General features: G+C 38.3%; 1 protein-coding gene across 1 annotated transcript in view; it reads right to left on the bottom strand.

Moving 5' to 3' along the window:
• Nucleotides 1-20187, bottom strand: part of ttll7 (tubulin tyrosine ligase-like family, member 7) — a 58296-nt gene extending 38109 nt beyond the window's left edge. The window contains exons 1-8 of the mRNA XM_053238108.1: nucleotides 19949-20187; nucleotides 10847-11159; nucleotides 8904-9035; nucleotides 7360-7481; nucleotides 5021-5088; nucleotides 4706-4864; nucleotides 1567-1783; nucleotides 1074-1238 (exon numbers count right to left, since the gene is read on the bottom strand). Of these exons, the coding sequence (XP_053094083.1) occupies nucleotides 1074-1238; nucleotides 1567-1783; nucleotides 4706-4864; nucleotides 5021-5088; nucleotides 7360-7481; nucleotides 8904-9035; nucleotides 10847-10871 (888 nt within the window). The 5' untranslated portion in view covers nucleotides 10872-11159; nucleotides 19949-20187. The remainder of the gene's footprint in view (nucleotides 1-1073; nucleotides 1239-1566; nucleotides 1784-4705; nucleotides 4865-5020; nucleotides 5089-7359; nucleotides 7482-8903; nucleotides 9036-10846; nucleotides 11160-19948) is intronic.
• Between the last annotated feature and the right edge of the window lie 638 nt (nucleotides 20188-20825).

Here is a 20825-nt window from a genome sequence, read left to right as displayed (position 1 = left end):
CAGAGAGGTGAAGGGCAGTTACATGAGTGGGACAGGTTGAGGCCGCCTACTAAAGGTAGGAACGGTGCACTGAGACACCGCAGTGCTGACAGATGAGCTAGTAAAACACAGAAGCACAGGACGAAAATAGAACAGCGAAGAAAAAGAATGACAGCTCAAACTGCAGTCTGAAATAAAAACACAGACAAAAAAGTTCCCTTGGGGATAAAAAGGGTAAAGTGGAATAGCATGTAACCAAAGTGTCAGGCTAAAGTGGCTACACAGAAGCATATGAGCATATTTGATTGAAATAACAATGGACATTTCCTGATGACTGATCAGGCTAGATACACAGCCATCTGTAAGACTGTTTTAATTGACCATGCACAGTCATCACAAGTGCATAGAGATGACAAAAATGCACATTTTCTGTGAACTGTAATGTGTTAACTGTTGAAGAAAAAAAAAAAGAAACTCACTTATGTGAGGCAGTCTGGGAAAACAGCCAAAAAAGACAAAAAAATCTGGTTTTGGCTATATTTATTTTCCTGCTTATATCATACTCTGACACCTCAGCTTTAAGAAACCATAAATATATTTCAAAAAATGACATGGAAATGTTTTTATTTACTTTCTAACCTTACCTCGGCTGTCTGCCTGCAAAGATCACGTTGGTAAGGAGCCAGTTTAACAAATGTTTTGGTAAAAACAGGCAGTCTGCTTAAAGATGCTTAAAACCTCACTAGCTGTGTGTGATTTCCTCACACAGCAAATGTCAAGCTTTAATCAAGTTGTTGGATAGCTATGTACTATGGACAAAAGTCTAATCAATCACGATGTAATCAAATACCGGCTGTCAAAACAGCCATGATGCTGTTGTTGGAATGGAATCTTTAAATGCAATTTCCTCCACTTCAGGGGGTAACCAGATGCTATAATTTTACTTAAAAATGCTATAATTTTACTTGTGGTTGAGATATGTGCGAAGGAGAAACATATTTCAGGTCAGGAGAGCCATAGTCATAGAAAATGTCAATGTGAAGGGTCCCCCAGGCCACCACACATTATCTGGTTTCTGAATGTAGCAGACTTACGGAAACGTCGCCCCAGAATTTGGTGACATCGTAGTTGTTGCTGCGGAGAAATTCAGTGAACCAGCCAATGGATCTCTTGCTGCCTTTATCCACGGTCTCATCACGCTCAAAATTCTCATTGTGTTTGTTTACTGAGTAATTCGTCAGGTGCATGTATAGCTGACTCTGAGAGAAAGACAAAGAAGAAAAAAATCAGCTTAAGCAGGAACCATTAGCATCTATTACAAAAGATTTGTTGGCCTATTAACAACAAATGAGGTCTGTATGCTTTATTTGCATGGCTGTGGTAACACGTAATATCACACTATAATTGTATCCAGATGATCTTCTGATACTAGTCATTTTTCCATTAATCATTCTTGGGTCCTATAAAAGTGGTGGCAATATCAAATGTCAGAAAGAGTACAATTCAACAAAGAACAGCTGGAAGGAAATATTAGGCCAAACATTAACACTGTTTCCTATCCGTTTTGATAATATATGGCATTCTCACCAGATTGGACTCATTAGGCGCATGATACTTCTCCGTTCCCATCCGCACCAAGCCGTCATTGTAGAGGAAGATCCTTAGAGGGTCACAGGAAGTGACCAGGATGTAAATGCGCAGATCAAACTTGTAGCCCTCCATTAAAAAGGGCTTGTCCAAGTACTCCTGGACAATGAAGTGGTCTTGTGCTGGGAGTTTTTCACAATTCCGAATCAAAGATATACTGCAAGAGAAAATGTATAAGATTTTTTTTTTTTTTAAAGAGAACATTCCTGAAATGTGCTCCATACATATTTAAGAAACTGTTTTGTGTGCTTGTATTGAATATGGATCTCTGTAGAATAACAGAAAGGCTGGGGTTTATTAAGTTGACTGCCTCTGCTGCTGGTTTCTAGACCATGACTAGGCGCAGGTTAATAGGATCAGACATCACGGACCATTTCAGCCTCTGCAATCATTTATTTGCTTTGGGGAGCTTGTCGCCGGCACTCAGGCGTTATGGCACACAGTCATGAGTACATGCGCCAATGGAAGAATGCATGATGGCGTGAACCGGTGGGTATTTTGCAAACAGGGGGCCTTAAAAAAACCTCTTCAGGCAGTAAAATATACTGACATCAGGCAAGGTTAGCTTAATTGGTTATATGCTTTTCCTACTCTGGTTTACATGAGTTTGAAATGTTTAGCCGAGGCTCTAACTTTGAGGCACTAAGCCGAAAGTGGAGGGAAAAGGGTTTATGAGTTACAGTTCATTTGTTCTGCAACCTATTAGAGTCGGACATGTTACGCTTGCTGTGCTCCACCTTCCAGTGACACATCAAAAATTGTCATGCTTTTTTTAATCTTAGGCCTTTTATCAAAGAAAGTATTAAGCTGATTAATAAGCTAATTAAATTAAACATAACACTTGCTCTTGACACTTGGAATACAGCTGTTTCTCAGGCCAAGCATCACTCATTTGGGGAAAATATATATAATAATTTACATAAATCTAAATCTTGTTATGAAGGCAAAAGAAATACATTTGGCAAGCACCTCACACAGCATCCCAAACAAGATATTTAATTAAATATAACTGGTTAAATAAATCTAACAAAAAATACATTAACATATGCTACGGCGCTGTTGAATTCTTGAATCTGATTGGTCAACAAGTCTTGATTAATTTCCTGTAAATGACAGGTTTATATTAATGAGCTTGTTCTAATATGTTATAATGTTAATCATTTCTACAGTAACAGCCCATTCACATGGACCTGTATGACAAACTCTCCACATAAACCAAAAGCTAACATATTTTTAAAAACATGCTCTTATTTAACAAATAAAAATGTACAATGGAAGGAGTCACAGGTTTCAGTGCATTGTAACAGTCAGTACGTTTTTCGCCATAAGAATGTCTTCAGGCAAATCTTCATGACAAACTGCATTTTTTGCCATTAACGTCAAGAGATGGGGAAAAAACCTATATATGACTACAAATGGTTAAAAGCATGATGTTATTAATTAATAAACTAAAACTTGTAATCGATGGCAAATTGCAAATTTTTATTAACAAATAATCTTCGGGGTAGGAACAGCACCACACCACCGCATCATCGATTATATTCCTATGACAGCACATCCTGAATTGTTTTATTCCTTACCTAGTAAACAAGTCAATATTTAAAAATCTGGAACCAATGGTAATGTTACAGCTGTTCATACCCCATGTCAAATGCACATCATACAATCACAGACCATATTTTCGAGAGAACATTTTCTCTTTTTTAATGACTGTGTGTGTTATGCCAATAATACAACTGTCATTTGGGCTAACAGGCTTTTCTTAACTTAAAGTGCTAAAAAAAAAATCTATAACTCAATAACCAACACCAATAGCACCACAAGAATGGCCACTTATCCCAGTCATAGTGATCCAACATATTGTTGCCTGCATGTTTGCCATTTTGAAATCTGGCTTCGCTCCCCTTAGCTGCACTACATCCGAATGGGGTAAGAGTCGTTTGTGGCTGTAGTGGCGAATCATGTGACATGATTGATGAGCTCTGATGGCAGATAATCAAAACCCACTTTAGCCAACTGTTTAATTTGGCACCGGTGGGGATCTCTCCTTTACGCCTCCGATGCTCTGTGCTTTTTTAACATGCCTAAGCTCAGACATAAACAATGAGTTTAGCTTTCCAACTGGAAAATAAATTACGGAGGAAGATATAACTTCATTTCCTGCGTCACGCAGAGCGTTTTCAAATTTAATCTCCCGCCTCTCCCCCCTCCGAGTGGCCGAGTTAAGCTCATCTTCTTTCACTTTCATAACATGCTGCAATAATTCAACCTTTGATGACTCTTAGTTTTAATAAATACCGGCTTACTTGTAGCATACCTTCATAAGCAATGCACATTCATATACCAAAAGGATGACAAAAAAAAAAATTGCCTGTGGTGCTTCTGCTGCCTTATCTGTGTCAATACCCCCATCTGCTGGTGTACAAGTGAAACACAAGCCGAGTATACAGAAAGTCATTATTATGAAACCCCAAGCAAATGGTTCTGAGGAAACTGTACATTTTTTATGACATAAGTCTAATTCTTATGAAACTTATAGCTTTTATGGGTAAACCTACTGAAACTTCTATCAACTCTACTGTACTAGTGGTGTAAACTTCAGGCTTCCACGTGATATACGATTTCGATTCATAAGGCCACGATTCAATATTTAAGGATACCACTAAATCTGATACTATATGATACACTTCGATTCAATTTAGTAGCTTCCGATCAATATGTGACCAACTTCAAAACCTATTGTAGGCCTAACACTCATTCATTCATGTAGACAAGGACTATTTTAAAAGTATCAGAATTAAAGGCAAATCACATTGGTAGCCTACAATATGGTCCAAACACAGTCTTAAATCACCACGCAAAATAATGTGACAAAAACAGAAAGAGACAGAAAGTCACAGAGGCAGAAGAAACAATAGGAATCAGACAAACAGCAAAAACTCCAATTATAAGCTGTTTATAATTAATAACAAATAACAGTGATTTCTGGCAAATGCGATGTTGCGGTCTACTTATGAAAAGGTTATGTTTTTCCACGGCAACTTATTACACACGTGTGAAATCAAGCACTGTGACCTACCCATGACCCATTGCTCCATTTGCGGGCTTGACGATGAATGTCTTTTGCTTCCGTTTGCGTCTAAGCTCCTTCACGTAGTTCTGGAACTGAGTATACTCTGCCGGGAAAATCCAGGTTTTGGGAATGAAGCTGTATTCCTGAGGCTGGCTTTTAATCATCCTGAGAGAAGGAGGAGAAAAAGAAGGAAAAATAGTCACTCTAGAGCTTGGACTAGGAGTACCTGGAGGACAGTGTTTGATAAACAAGTCGCGAATCCGGTGTTTGAAATGCATTTGAAATATTGGTTTTGTTTTTTTAAAGGTCAAAGTGACTTACTTGGACATGTTTCTTGCCAGACAGTCTTTTCGACAGATCTCGCCCATTCCGGGGAAGTGGTTAATTCTCTGAGGAAAATAATCATATTCAGAGGGTGTTTTAGAATTCACCTCACCAAAAATAAAAACAGCACATTATAGCCAAAAAACATGAAGTGCAACTATGTTCTGACATTTATGCCCAATTACAGACACAAAACAAAAGCCAAACTCAAAACCTTTCTTAAGCCTTATTTGGATGACCAGATAATTTTAGATGAAAACACAAAAACATAGACAATCAATCTCATCTTCAAGGGGCGAAGTAATTGGTTCTGCATCAGAGCCCCTGCAAGTGTAGGTAGTGACAGATGAATGAATTGCTCTGAATACAACAAGAGGGAAAAGGAAAGGAGTATGAAAAGTGAGCTTTTCTGTATTCTTCAAGCAAATGAGGCTGAACAGGGCCATTAATTAGGACCGTATGAACTGCAGCTTGACAGCAAAGTTTCAGAGCAAATCACTAGGAAGAAAGAGGGGGAAAAAAAACAAGCATTTTAGCGAGTGTAGAAGGAATTTGTGATTATCCGGATGAGACAGCCATAATGAGGAAGAACATCAACAACATGGTGACATGAAAGAGAAGGATGTCACAAGCATGAAAATCAAACCTATTTGGACTATTTAGAGTATTTTTCTTTCTCACTATGATCCTGTGATATGTTAAAATGAGAAGGGGAATTCTCACTACCAAAGGGGATTGATGTTCTCTGGATCACCTGTAATGTGTGCTTTATGATGACCAAACCATAGTGACCAAAAGGTCATTTTCAAATCATCTTCATTATTCAAGGAAAATTTGAAAGAATACGATGTATGGGAAACAATATTTCTAGCTGTGAAGAAACAATCTCACTAAATGCCTATAAAAAAATGGTACAAAATTTTACCTTTGCATATCTCTGGGGTGGTACCCCCAAGGGTACTGTACTATATTTTGTACCATATATATATATATATATATTTTTTTTTTTTTTATCTGCTAGTGTGGATATGGTGTACTTTTAAAAATAATTTCTCAGTAAAAGATACTACACCGTAGAAAAGGTGTACCCTTGAGGTTACCACCCCACCCCAGCGACAAGGAAAGCTACACCTTAGCACCCTTTTTTTCCCCCCCTCAGAGTGTGAATTGTGGTTTTATAAAACATTAAAAGAGCCCACATATTACAGCAGTTCACATTACTTCTATATCACAGATTTAAACTACCTTAAATGAAATTTTTACAAAATGCTTACAATAAAATCAAGTGGTTTTATACATAAGCTTAATAAGGAATAGAACAAGACATAGCATGCTTTTATAGGAAAATAATTCACGACGGTGTGGTGTGATACGACCGGACACGAAGCAGAGTTACTGTTACCACACTGAAGTGGATTAGTTTCCTACAACAGCACATCCTAAAGTGTTTTATTCCTCTTGTAGTTACATTTAATGTTGTGGAATGTCTGTGAGACAAGTTAGATCCTGTTATCACTTATGTTATAGCAGCTATAAACACCTATTCCTTCACCAGCCTCTCATTTTTTCTCTCTTAACAATACAGACACCCGAGACTCCCTAAATGTCCATATCAATGATTACATTTTCCTACTTAAATTTTTTATTTGTTTTATTAGCTTTACATTATGTACATCATCCACCACACGTCCCTATTCCTATAACGATATTTTATAGGTTTATATTATTATAATGCTATTGCTATTATGCTATTATTAAAGCTGGCAGTAATGTCAGAGCCGTGCTGTTAGAGTAAAATAATCAGCACGGGAATTCAGCAGCACTGTAATATAACTCCAATAACTAGAGAGGGTCTGTACAGTGTCAACAAGCTGTTCATACCACAGGTCAATAAGACAAAGCCTGTCAAAGGATATAATTGACTTTTTTCTGCAACCATGTGCTACAGAGTGAATAAATCATTCAAGATTTTTTTTGTTAACCCAAAGGAGAAGGAGATTTGCTCAGGCCCATATGCGCTCTTGCCACTCAGAGTACTGTTAAGGCTGGTTTTGGAGTGACTGGCACATGGATATGGCAGACTGACAGCGCTCCTGCTTGGGGAGAGTTGAGAAAGTTGGAAGGATTGGCAGAGCCAGACACATTCTTCTATGTTTTTCTCCACACACACACCCCAGAAATGGAGGAGCTTGAGGCCCTCACGCCTGGCTTCACACACACAGAGAGAGACAGAAAGACTGTGCGCTTCCTTCAGTGACCTTCAACGTATTACTGACTTCCTTTCACTAACTCAGTGTTTCAACTAGATGTGTGGATGTGGGTGAATGGCACTGCACCTGGTAGTTCCTGAGCTCGGCGATTTTCTCATGCTGTACGGCCGAGTCGTTCCAGATGAGGTTGGCTGTTTCATCCTCATCTCTGGTTTTGTGGAAGGCCAACTCCCCGATGACAATACGAACTGCAAAAAAGAAAAGTAGTCAATTAAAATTAGTATATTCCACAATAGTAAACTTATATACACTGTATTATTTAAGTCAAAAAACACATAATAAATCCAAATTTTGGATTTTGAACATTTACATTTATAATTTTGCTTTGAGATTTTGCTTCTTGTTGCATTCCACTGTACTGGAAGTCCCACCAGTGCGCGCGCGCACGCGCGCGCACACACACACACACACACACACACACACACACACACACACACACACACACACACATATACACACCTACTCTTAGGAGGATCATCAAGCAAATAGTTTTGGTTTGATTTTTTATCATCATAAATCTTGTTTATATTGCTAATAACCAAGATAAAGATAGGTATACTGGGTATTTAAATAACTGAAAGTTTTTAAAAAATAAATTTTTTTTTTTATTTCAGTGCTATGAAAATAAAAGCCTCACCCTATGTGGTACTCAGTGAGAGATCCTTTGCTGAGTATGTGCATGTACTAAAATACTTATGCAGGCTATTCCCTTATTCTAATTCTCTGCAATATTGTGATATTTTCGTATGTAAATACGCAACTGAAGAGAGCATTAGAGAAATTCCAAAGAGTAGCTAAACATTTCAAATAGGTAAAAATTTGTACATTACACCAATGACTATTCATTATTAAGCCAGTAAAATAAAATTAACCTCTAATGAAGCAGGATATTAGTTATTTCTACAGTCCATTAAAATCTAGGTTACATGTAATGTTATGTGATGACTTCCTTGCTTCACTCCCAATTGGTTATAACTACTAAAGTGTTACTTCAAGCCCAGAAGTGTTAGTGCTTCAACCTGGTTGTAACATGATCTCTGAATATATAACCCTTACTTAGCTGATAAACCTCATTTTGTCATTACCATTAGACTAGAGCACTTAAAAGTCCAATTAGTGCCATGTTTAGAGATGCGATAATGCTGATGGGCAAATTTCTGTGTTTTGCTTGTAGTGTGTTTAAACACTAACAGCCATAGTGAGGCCTGTGAGAAGGACACTAATGTGACACGGTATGGTAATAACTAACTCAAGCACAGTCCTAATTAGTGGCCCTGTTCAGCCTCATTTGCTTGAAGAATACAGAAACTAAGGGGTAAATATACAGAATGGCAGCATAAATTTTTTTTACACTGTTTACAGCAGCATTTGGGGCTACAGAAAACTCTCAGAAGTTGTAACTCTGTTAAGTAATTCTTAATTTTGATAATTCTTTCAAATCTAAAGGAGTGCTATGTGTTTACAAATGGTAGACTGTCATCCACTGCCATTCTGTGCCTTTAACGAGATAGCTGTAACGTCATCAGAACAGTGCCACATCTTTTGTATGTGCAGGCCAGCGATAGCTGTGTAGGGAGGCAGGGAGGGTGGTGCTGGCTTAGATTTCTTACCAATCTCATATTTGGTTCCTGCCACATTGGCAGTGATGACTCCCTTCTTCTTCTTAGTGCGAACTTTTCTCTTGACACCATTCTGATTGGACAGTGCAGATGGCAAGTTCACGGGGGACGACCTTTGATCATCTATGAAAATCCAGTGAGAACTTTAGTGATAGGTTCCATTCTTTACACATGCTCCCAGCTCATTTACTGACATGAGTTGATATTAGGCCTGTCAAAATTAATATTTACTGAAATAATTGCCTAATCACCATTATTTGATATGACCACACATCACTTAACCATAAGACAATCCACACACATCATATGTTTCGCTGCAAATATATTGCTAAAATGTCTCGTAGATAACAAGGAAGGTCGTAAGTTTTTTGCCATAGTAAAGTTGAGGCCAAAAGTTGACATAAAACTAGGCTAAAGATATTTTATCTGGTTTTTTTTTGTTTTGTTTTTTTTTTGTTTTTTTATAACCACACATTTCCACACAGACACCACATCGTTCAGAAAAGAAGCACAAATTAACTCCCAGGGATGAACTAACCTCAGTCTAAAAGGTTCAACTGAACTCCAAAACAACAACAAAGGAACTGGTGAAGGAATTAGAGATACCAAATATGAAAATCCAACCATTAAGAGAGTCCTACATCACCAAAGAAGACCACCAGCATAAAAGCCAGACTGAATTTTGCAGGTGATCACCAGCCTTTGGAGGAGTGTTCCCTGGTCAGATGAAACAAAAATGTAACTCTTTAGCCATAATGATCAGGACTATGTTTGGAGGAAAAAGGGTGAGGCCTTTAATCCAAAGAACTCCATCCCAACTTTGAAGCATGAGGGTGGCAGCGTCATGTTGTGGGGGGTGTTCTGCTGGAAAATGGACTGGTGCAGAAAATAGATGGGATCATGAGAAAGCAGGATTACATAGAAATACTGAAGGAAAACCTCAGGACATCAGCCAGAAAATTAAAATTTGGTCACATCTGGGTCTTCTAGCAGGACAGTGATCCTAAGTGGAACTGCAAAATTGTAACAAACTGGCTTAAAGACAACAAAGTGAAAGTATTGGAGTGGCCATCACAAAGCCCCGACCTGAATCCCATAGAAAATTTGTGGACTGAACTGAAAAAACACATCTGAGCAAGGAGGCCCTAAAACCGGTCTGAGTTACACCAGTTCTGTCAGGAGGAATGGGCAAAAATTCCAGCAAAGTATGGTGAGAATCTTGTGGAAGGCTAGACCAAGAGTTTGATTCAAGTTAAACCTTTTAAATTCAATGCCACAAATACATAGTAACAAAGTTTATGTAAACTTTTGACCCACTTAAAATATAATATAATAAATAAAAGTTTAAATAAATCCATCTCTTAGCTATTATTTTTAATTGAGCTCTTATGGAAATAAAGTAGATACCCTAACTGACAGAAAGGTATGGTAACATGAAAAAAACTGAAGTTGAATGTCTTTAGCCTACGTGCATGTTTTGTTGCAATAGCACATTGTTTATTTTGTGATCTCTTTCATCTTTTATTATGTAATTTGTTTTATAGTTTAAGAATTTGTACATGTTCAACGGTGATAAATGGTTGTTCTATGAGAGAGGCATACAGTCAACAAAAGAGGCAATTAAAGTATTACTTGCAATGTTTTTACAATTAGTTTATTTTACAATTAACTAAAATTTCATAAATGGGTCAAACCTAATTATCAGACTAAACATATCATTAATAGACTTGGTATTTATTTGTGTGTGTGAGCACTTACTTTGTGTAATATTAAACTGTATTACTCTGATCCAGTCACACTTATAACACTTTAACGTAGGTATTTGTAATGTTTTGTATAGTTGTATGTTAAGTGATATACTGTATGTGCATATAGGATAAAATGCTGAATGTTACTGCTCATGTGTAAGGAGTTTCTTATATTCCAATATTCACCTCCATCGGTGGGGAGTGATGGCATGTCAGGGATGGGTGGATCAGAGGTTTCCTCCGCCAGGCCTCTGGGACTCGCCAGCACAACCTGGTGCAACCTTCCACAGATCTACTTTGTCTCTCCTGACTGTATGGTGTTGTGAGCAGCAGACTGCTCGCTCATCGGCCTTCACCTTCCCTCCTGGATCTGGGTCTCTCTTTCTGAGTAATAGGGAGGAGAGGGAAAGGGGGAGGAGGAAGGGAAGGGGGGCTTCTTCTCCCAAAAAATGTAACCACGGCGCATTTATGTGGATGGATAGATGAATGGACAAGTTGCCTGTTGAGAGAGTAAGAAAAAAAAGAGTCAGAGAGAGAGAGAGAGAAAGAGGCTTTGGGCTGGAGGTGGCAATTGCATTGCTCAAACCGTTCTAAAACATATCAGTCAACCTGACATGTGCTGTTTCGCCTGGCTGATCGCTCTCTGACATTTGAGTGAGGATCCAACAGTTGTTAAGAGCAGATGACAACTTTCTGTCTTCTGTCAATCTGATAAAACATTAATGCAGCTGTCTAATTAACAGCTTCTGTTTTTGCCTCTTTTTTTTAACCATTTAGCATTGCAATCAGTGTCATAAGTCATGAGGTCTTGGATGACAAGTTGTCGGGTTGTGTGTCTCAGTACTTTTACCTGATTGACTGGTTGATTTTTGACTGGTTGATTTTTGTTAACCTGAGCCAGTGGCTGTATAAGATGCATTCACTGGTCAACCGTGACCTCTTGTGGTTCATTTGTGAAGTACATGTATTGCTGAGTGCAAAAGGTGAATACCCCTACTTCAAAATGATGAAACAAATGAGATATTTTGTGTTAGTCATGTTCTACAGATTCTTTCCCTTCCTTGTCAAAAGTAACAGAAATGGTCAAAAAGTGGAGTAGGTAAATGTATTGATAGTGAAATATTTATATCTATGAATCTCTATGATTTTTTTTTCTATTCTGCTATGTGTTTTCCATTTGTGAGTTATGGTTCTTCTTTCTTTCTTTCATTCTGGACTGCCAGGATGGCAGAGATAAAAATGAAATTCAGGTCCAATACTGAATAAATCAGCTGTTACTGAGGAAATACTAACACAGGCAAGTACACAATATATACACATACACTATATAGCAAAATGTTTGTGGACACCTGACCATTACATTCATATGTGCATGTTGAACATCCCATTCCAGATTTAGTCCCCCTTGCTGTTATAATAACCTCCACTCTTTCAAAGGCTTTCCACTAGATTTTGGAGCGTGGCTGTGAGGATTTGTGTTCATTCAGGGGTTGAGGTCAGGGCTCTGTGCAGGACAAGCCAAATTTGGGAAACCATTTCTTCATTGACCTCACTCTGTGCACAGAGACACTGTCGTGCTGGAACAGGTTTGAGCTCCTTAGTTCCAGTGAAGGGAAACTGTACTGCTACAACATACGAAAACATTCTATACAATTGTGTGCTTCAAAGTTTGTGGCAACAGTTTGGGGAAGAACCACATACGGGAGCGAAGGTCAGGTGTCCACAAACTCCTGGGGATATAGTTTATATCAGTGATCACTGAAAATATGTTCAAAATCAAGGATGAGACACTAAAATGGCTATAAATCCAAAGCTTTGTTTGTCTTCATAATGAAAAGCTTAATTTGTTAATTTTAACACACCTCCAGCAAAAATATGCTGCATGTTAATAACTGTACTCTATAATTATACAGTACATTGGGTGCTTTTTCAAATTTTAAACTCCACCTGTCACTGAACAGAAAGAAACCAGACAGTAGGTCGTGGGAAGGCTGAGGAAGTGCTGCATGAGTCCAGCCGTGCCTATGGCACTGTGCTATTCAACAACCTCAATGTGCTGTGATCTGTGGCATAATTCGTTCACTCAGCAAATACCATTAACTCTGTGCAGCCCTATCTCCTAAACACTCCTTTCTCACTCACACACCGCGCCAAAAACCCTAAGCCCCAGCATCCACCCCTCCCCCACCCCCACCCATCACCCATCACAGCCAATGTCCATTCAGCATAAAAAGCTTTCTAGAGGAGCCCAGGCCTACCTGACAGATATTCAATACTGTCCTCTCTACAGTGCTGTGTCCATGCTTGATCGATTTAAAAGAATTATGTGATATGGCAAAAGTTCAAATAGGGCTGCATGAAGGCCAACTTCCTACTTAGCTAGTTATATGAGCATCTATATCCCCGTCTTTATTTTGGATTTCTTGAAATCGTATGTTAAGTAATACTACTACTACTTCATAAGTGATATTAAGTGATGGTAAATTATTGCTCCCTGACACTTTAGTTCCAGAATTAACCAAGGAAATTTGAGAACTGCTCGAGCGCATGTGTTTCTCTGAGAGCCAGTTTCTCTCTTGTTATGCTGTAGACAGACACAAAAGAATCGTATGGGGCACATAGTAAGTGAGCCACAAAGAGCCCAGTGTAGAAGCGAACCCTGTTACACAGCCACTGGGACAACTGGCATCCTGTTCACAATGAAAACCAAGCAGCAAAGTCAATGATCTTAGAACGTCACACTAGTCATGATGACAAACACACACTTGTATGGGTGGCGTGCCATGTCGCACTATTTTTCTAGAACCGGCTTTCACAGCCACAACCAGATTTATGTAAACAAAAACTGTTTTTCTTATGTAAAAGATTTAATTAGCTATGGTAACCCGAAGAACTTAAAAAAAAACAGTGCACATGCTATATTTAAAAGCAGTATGAGAGAATATACTGTAAAGCATGTAAAAGCATGCAATACTGTAAATATGCTGTAAAACAAACTGCAACAATGATATATATGAAGAGGACAATCATTCATATGCTAGGTAGAGCACACTTAGAGTTAACATTTACATTTATATAGCCTAATAAATACATCAAAGTTTAAAAAGCAGCAGTCCATGATATTTGGACCTGAACATCCATCCATCCATTTTCTGTACCGTTTGTCCTACACAGGGTCACAGCTGTCATTACTGAGCATTTCTGAAACTGCTGATCTCCTGAGATTTTCACACACAACAGTCTCTAAAGTTTACACACAATGGTGTGGGAAAAAAACACCTAGCAATCGGCAGTTCTGTTGGAGGAAACAATCTTTTGATGAGAGAGGTCAGAAGAAAATGGCCAGACTGCTTCAAGCTGACAGGAAGATTACAGAAACTCAAATAACCACTCTTTACAACCGTGAGAAACAGAAAAGCATTTCAGAACGCACAATATGCAGAACCTTGAGGCAAATGTGCTTCAACAGCAGAAGACTCCACCAGTTTCCACTCCTGCCTGCCAAGAGCAAGAATCTGATGATATAGTGGGCATAGGCTCACAGAAACTGAACAACTTCAAATGTCCAGTGTCAATGAACCTGTGCCCACTGAAAGTTAGTTCCTCTTATCACTTATGTTATAGCAGCTATAAACAGTAGTTCCCTCACTAGCCTCTCTTTTTTCCTTTCTCTGAAAGTGAACAAGACAAAATATCATAGCTTCTCATGTTCCCACAAAAAAAATCAGACAGCAACTGTCTTTCCTGTTCACCAGTTCTCTTTCCTGAAAATGTTACATAAATGTCTTTGTCTCTTTCTTGCATCACTCCATGCTACAATTTGCATTTCTGTTTAGATGCTAACTGCATTTCACTGGCTTTGTACTTGTACTCTGCACAATGACAATAAAGCTGGACCTAATCTAATCTAATCTCATCCAATTTAAATGTTACATAGATGTCTCCTTACAGAATATTTCTCCATTGATTATACGTTTTCTTTGTTAAATAAAAGTACAATTTTTAATTTGTTTTTTTATTCATCTTAGATTATGTGGAACTTGAAGTGAACACTGTTAACACTTTCTGATTTTGGTACTGAGAACCTGTAAATGACACCGGATATATACTCTTTTAAACTTTCCCTTGGTAAATGCTTATTATAACCATTTGAAACTACACTGACAGAGGGTTTAAGAAGTTGCGTAAGATATAGATGTACAGAGAAAGGACTATTAAAAGTAAGTAAATGGTAGTTTTATTGCGATTAAGTCAATCCACGATCACGGTCCATGTTTCATGAACATTTCAGTGCAGTGAAACGACCACCAGCCAAGGCAGAGATAAATGTAATGGAACAGAACAGAAAAAGAAACGTCCTTGAACAACACACGGTCATGACCAGGTGCAGTGTGTTTGGTGAACAGAAAACAACAGAGATGTGTGATCATTTTACAGTCAGTTTTGCTAATATCAAACACAGAGATGTTTAAAGTGGATCCAGAAAGCAGCATTAAGGATGGGATTAAGTTCCATCCATTATAGCCTGACACATATACAATGACTGTTCAGGTCAGCTGTGAAAGCACAGTGCTTTTGTAGGTGTAATGCTCAAGAGCTGAAACCAGTTGACAATTAACTGCTAGATTCAGCTGAAAAAAGGAAGCCCATCCACCAGCGTGCCTGTAGACATAAAACAAAGTGTCTCCTCTTTGTTTGCAAACCATTAATGCACCTTCAGAGACCAGGGTGAGTAAATCACTACATTCGGCTGGACAAGCAGATCGTGTGTGTGTGGGTATGTGTTGGGGGGGGAAGTACTTAGTACTTACTTAGGTACTGTTTAGGAAGATATGTACTTTACTCAAGTATTACTGAAATTAAATACGTTTTCTCAAGTGAATTTTCAGGGGCATACTTTTTACCTTCAAAGTATTTCAAGTACCCAGAGTTTTACTGTAGTTATTAAATAATTCATAGGCGATACACTCTTAGAAAACGTATAACCCGTACAGGTTCTTTGGTTGCTCCTCTGAGAAAACTCTTAAGGTTTTGTGTAGAGCACTGCGACATTGCATCCCTACCAGAAAGGGCTCCAAGCAGGACCTTTTTTCGGAACAGCCCTTTTTAAGAGTGCATAATCATGGGTTTCAAGATGAATATGCTCATAATAAACACAAATTTTAAAATGCTAACATTGCGAACTAGCTAACCTAACCTAGCCTTCAAACATTTTTGTTTTGTACAGGAAGTAAGAAGGCATGAAACATGGGACATGGGACAAAACATAGACCCAAATGGGATGGCTAATAAATGTATGATTTGTGTGTGGCTAGCTGGGTCTTCAAACAAAATGTCTCCTATTTCCTACTGCTTTCAGCTTCTCCGGACATCAGGTTTACAACTAAAGAGGGCTGTCAGTGCCTCAGACAGAAGACAAACAGCAAACAGAAACAGTACAGAGAGCTTTGGTTGAATGGGTCTTTTTATGAAGAGGCCTATCAATGATTTCAACCGCACTATTGCACTGCCAATAGATGATGGGCAGTTGATGGCTTATTTACCCCAGACCGGCACAAATTAACCTTGGCCAGACTCTGTCTCGAAAGAAAGAAAATGATGTTGTAACGCTTACACAGCATTAAATCGACGTACTGCATTTTGAATTAGCTGATTCTTCTAGAGAAGACCACTTGATCAAATTATTTGAGGAAACTGATTCTTTATCACTGTTTAGTTTTAACAAACATCATCACCAAATTTTCAACTACCTTGTAAGAATTATTTTAGGGGCCTGGTAGTATTTATCAGTAACTGTAAATTGTAAGGGGTCCAAGCACATAGTGCTGGAATCCCATTGTTTTTGTTGGGATTTTTTTTTTCTTGAATTTCTTATTGTTCTTATATTTCTTGTTGGTTGGCTGGAAGAACAACTTAGTAGTATCCACACATGCATATATGGAGAAAGCAAAAAGATATCTGTTCAATCGTAAACATGCGCTGAGTAATCTGATTACTGCCCTTAAACCAGGTGGCTTAATCAGGTTTGAAATCCAATAATGGAATTAATCTGATTAGATATCTCGGAGAATGCTGTTTCCATGAACAGTGGAATAATCTGATAACTGCTGAAATGTGACGATAGACTAATTGGTGCACGTGTAAACGATTTATCTCTATCAAAGATAAAAACACCAAATGTAAGTGCTGAGACATTTTTCTAGAGCTTTTCGTTTTCTTACTAACATTACTTTTTATATTCAAGTCTCACTGATCTAAGTTTTAAAAATCAGGCTTTTGTCTGTTTCAAAAGTTCAGTATCAATAAACATTTGTTCTAACATGCCTTAGCGAAACCTAACACGCTCAGTAGCAGGTGCACAGGCGGGTCACCTTTCTCCTATTGTTTTCCAGACAAACATTACTATTACATCTGTGGCTGCAATAAAGAGAATTTCATTTTCTCTCTCACTGATTGGGGGAACCGGCCAATGTATCTCCCCTGATGCTCTCTCTATGGTCCAGTGCTGCCAACTTAGAACTGGTGACGTTTTAGAACCCTTGGGGACTTTATTTATTTATTTATTTATTTATTTTTAAAAAGAGCATAGCAAAAAATTTGTGACTTTTTGAGCAGCTGTTAGTGATTGTCCTGCATTTGATATGACTCTCCAGCTCACATGACAGCTGCTGGTTATATGATCTGAGAAGACAGCTTATGTGAGCCTATGTTCCCAATGACCAATCACTGATCACCACTGTTCTCAACGATCAATCACTGATCACCAGTGTTCCCAATGACCAATCACTGATCACCACTGTTCTCGATGACCAATCACTGGTCGCCACTGTTCTCAATGACCAATCACTGATCGCCAGTGTTCCCAACGACCAATCACTGATCGCCAGTGTTCCCAACGACCAACCACTGATCACCACTGTTCTCAATGACCAATCACTGATCGCCACTGTTCTCAATGACCAATCACTGATCGCCACTGTTCTCGATGACCAATCACTGACCGCCACTGTTCTCAATGACCAATCACTGATCACCAGTGTTCTCAATGACCAATCACTGATCACCAGTGTTCTCAATGACCAATCACTGATCACCAGTGTTCTCAATGACCAATCACTGATCACCAGTGTTCTCAATGACCAATCACTGAGCGCCAGTGTTCTCAATGACCAATCACTGAGCGCCAGTGTTCTCAATGACCAATCACTGAGCGCCAGTGTTCTCAATGACCAATCACTGATCATCTTTGTTCCTAACAACCAATCAATGATCATTGTGATCATTCAGAACCTCTTTGTTCTTAGATTTAAACTCTCTTCTTGGTTATAATTACAAATAATAAAAACAAGTTACTCCATCCCTAACCGTCTCCTTTTTGTGTTTATTTCTAGACTACTTCCTACCAATACTTCATTTTGTCTGCATTCCTGATAAAAATGATAGTATTTTGTAAATAGTTTGATTTAAATTTGAAAATACATAAGAAGTTTGTGGTTCAGTGACCAAGGACAACTTCTATCTATAAGAAATAAGTTCTAAGTTATTATTTTCTATTCTGATAAAACTTCATTCTAAAGTACTATTCGGATTGGATTAGTTTATTGGGGCGCGTCTGTAAAAATCTTTTACAAGTCTCCTCGGTGATTAAACTCGTGCATCAGGACAGCGATAAAATTACCACAGTAGAGGCGAGTTTCTAGTGGGCTGTATTTTCTACTAACTTGGATGCTTGGGACATGTGGACAGTTCCAGAAATATTTAATGCTAAATGCTCATAAATTAATAACTGTAAATGATTAGTAGTTTGAATATAAACAATAACATCATTTACAGTGGTAATTTATCAGCATTTAACATTAGATATAAGGAACTGGCAGTGATACAGCTACTATTTATTTATAGAGAACTAGAAGTTCATGATATTGTGCAATATGTGAGTCTAAAGTAATGCTTTATACCTGTAGCTGTGATTATAATGGCTCCTTATTGGACACAAATGAACTCTCAAAGAGTTCATTCAACACTCTAGGTGTTAAGGTGTGTTAAGTCAATGGGGATTTTGCTGTGTAATCGAGGTTTTACCACCCAGACCAAGTATATAGCTGAATTCCTGTTCTAAAGCATCCATTTTTCATTTTGCATTTTAGGGAGTGTTTAATATCTGGGGAGAGTCACTAATACGAGTGCTACATGACTAAATACGGCAAATAGCAGCAGTCAAACGTTTTTTTTCCCCAATGTGAGATGATATCTACATAAAAAAAATCACGAAGATGTGTATCATAGGACTAAAATTATTAGTTTGGCAAAAAAAAAAAATTTAATTTAAAAAAGAAAAAAACCAATAGGTAATTTTCTGTAATTTTCTCAGAGGAAGACAGAAAAACAGCTACATGACCGATTCAGATGGAAATAAAATCACTCCTGTAAAATAGGACCCCATGTAAAATTAATTCTGTAGGATTTAAGCACCTTCAGAAATGTAACATGTTTAGATATGCAAATGAGCATGACAAAACCATGAATATGCAAATGAGGTAGTGACATCATCCGGCGACTTCTAGCGACATTTTGAGTGTGGGGTATTGACTTGCCCCTGAAAACAGTGGCAACAATGCTGTAGTCGCCCCCCACTGCAGTCCCCATTACAGAAGCGTATATGAAGGACGTCTGATGAAAGCATATGGAGACAGAAATCACCGTAAACAGCCCGGTCTTTACACAGCACCGTTCACCGTTTCACATCACACTCACGTGCGCACAGTGGAAGCGCATTTCTGCTTCAGAATGACGCTGTTTTATAACGAGCATGAAGCCTACAGTTCACAGAGATCATCTTTCAGCCCAGTGAAGGCATCCTGTCCGCGTCTGTGCCCCAGATTCAGATTGCGGATCTGCAAAGTCAAATCTGCAAAGATGCTCAGGCAAAAATATCTGCATAAAATAGTAAGCCATTCAGAATCGTGTGCAGGTTTAGGTGATGCAGTTTTAATATACAGACCTGTGTGGAGGCTAGGGCTTTTTACTCTATTCCCATAATGCAGTGTGTGTGTGTGTGTGTGTGTGAGAGAAAGAGAGAGAAAGAGAGACTCGGGTGGGCCGTTAGTGCTCAACACCTCTGTCTATATCTTTACACATATACATGCGTGCTTAAATCCTTATTTATTTACTGCTATTAGCATGCTAATGTCCATGAATCAGTCAGTCAGCTGCTTAGCCGGTGGGCTAGCGTTCAGCTAGCAAGTGCAAGAATGGGAAAAAAAACCTGATAACGTCGCGGGGTGTTACCTGAACACTTGCTCCAGCTTGTCTGCGGTGTCCTTTTCGTTTTCTTTCTTTTTTTATTTTATTTAACTCACTTTTGTTAAAAGAACTGTGTACGTGTTTTTTTAATTATTATTTACCTTCAGTTGACAATATAGCTAGCTATCTACAGTCCTGGGAATGAACCTGTCCTGTACCGCGTAGTCAACACAAGCGTACAGTGAGGGGTTAACGCGTCGACGGACTAGTCCATTCCTCAAAATAGGGGATCCGCATTTTTAATGACCATTGGTCAGTCATGCGCAGAAATGTACTCTAAGGGATTGTTAAACGTTTTTTTTTTTTTGCCTTGGTTTGTTTCCTGATAGTAACAGCGTTTCCTGACTTTTTTTTTTCAGACTTTTTTTTTTATTTTATTAAATAACAATATACTATGTATAATGTACCTACTCCCTTTCGTCTAATTAGGACATGGTGCCTTCCAGGAGAAAGCTTTTAGTGACAAACTGATGTAAATTAATGAAATTTGTTCATTCATATGCTGGAGACACCAATTGTTTGCTTCATGTATTTACTTACATGTGCATTTCATTACTGTAATTACTAGTTTGTGTTTTTTTAGCACTTTATTCTAAATAAAATAATAAAGCAATACAGCAGATATTTATGATTCTTGCATGCCATATATTACCATATGCTAATATTTGGTGATGTATTCTCTATAGGAAAATTGACAAACTTGACAAAAGGCAAATGAACATATGGGCAGTTCTATTTCTATTTGTGGATGAACATGACAACTCCACTCCCCAAGAGTGTGAAAAATGGTGTGTGGTCACTGTTTCTAATGAATTGAATTGACCGCTTCCATGCAGCCTTCTCTCACCATGATTAATGGTGC

Source organism: Pangasianodon hypophthalmus, chromosome 11, assembly GCF_027358585.1.
Source record: "Pangasianodon hypophthalmus isolate fPanHyp1 chromosome 11, fPanHyp1.pri, whole genome shotgun sequence".
Classification (NCBI taxonomy): Eukaryota; Metazoa; Chordata; class Actinopteri; order Siluriformes; family Pangasiidae; genus Pangasianodon; species Pangasianodon hypophthalmus.
The sequence above is the reverse complement of the archived record's forward strand: the minus strand, read 5'-3'. Positions and strand labels throughout refer to the sequence as shown.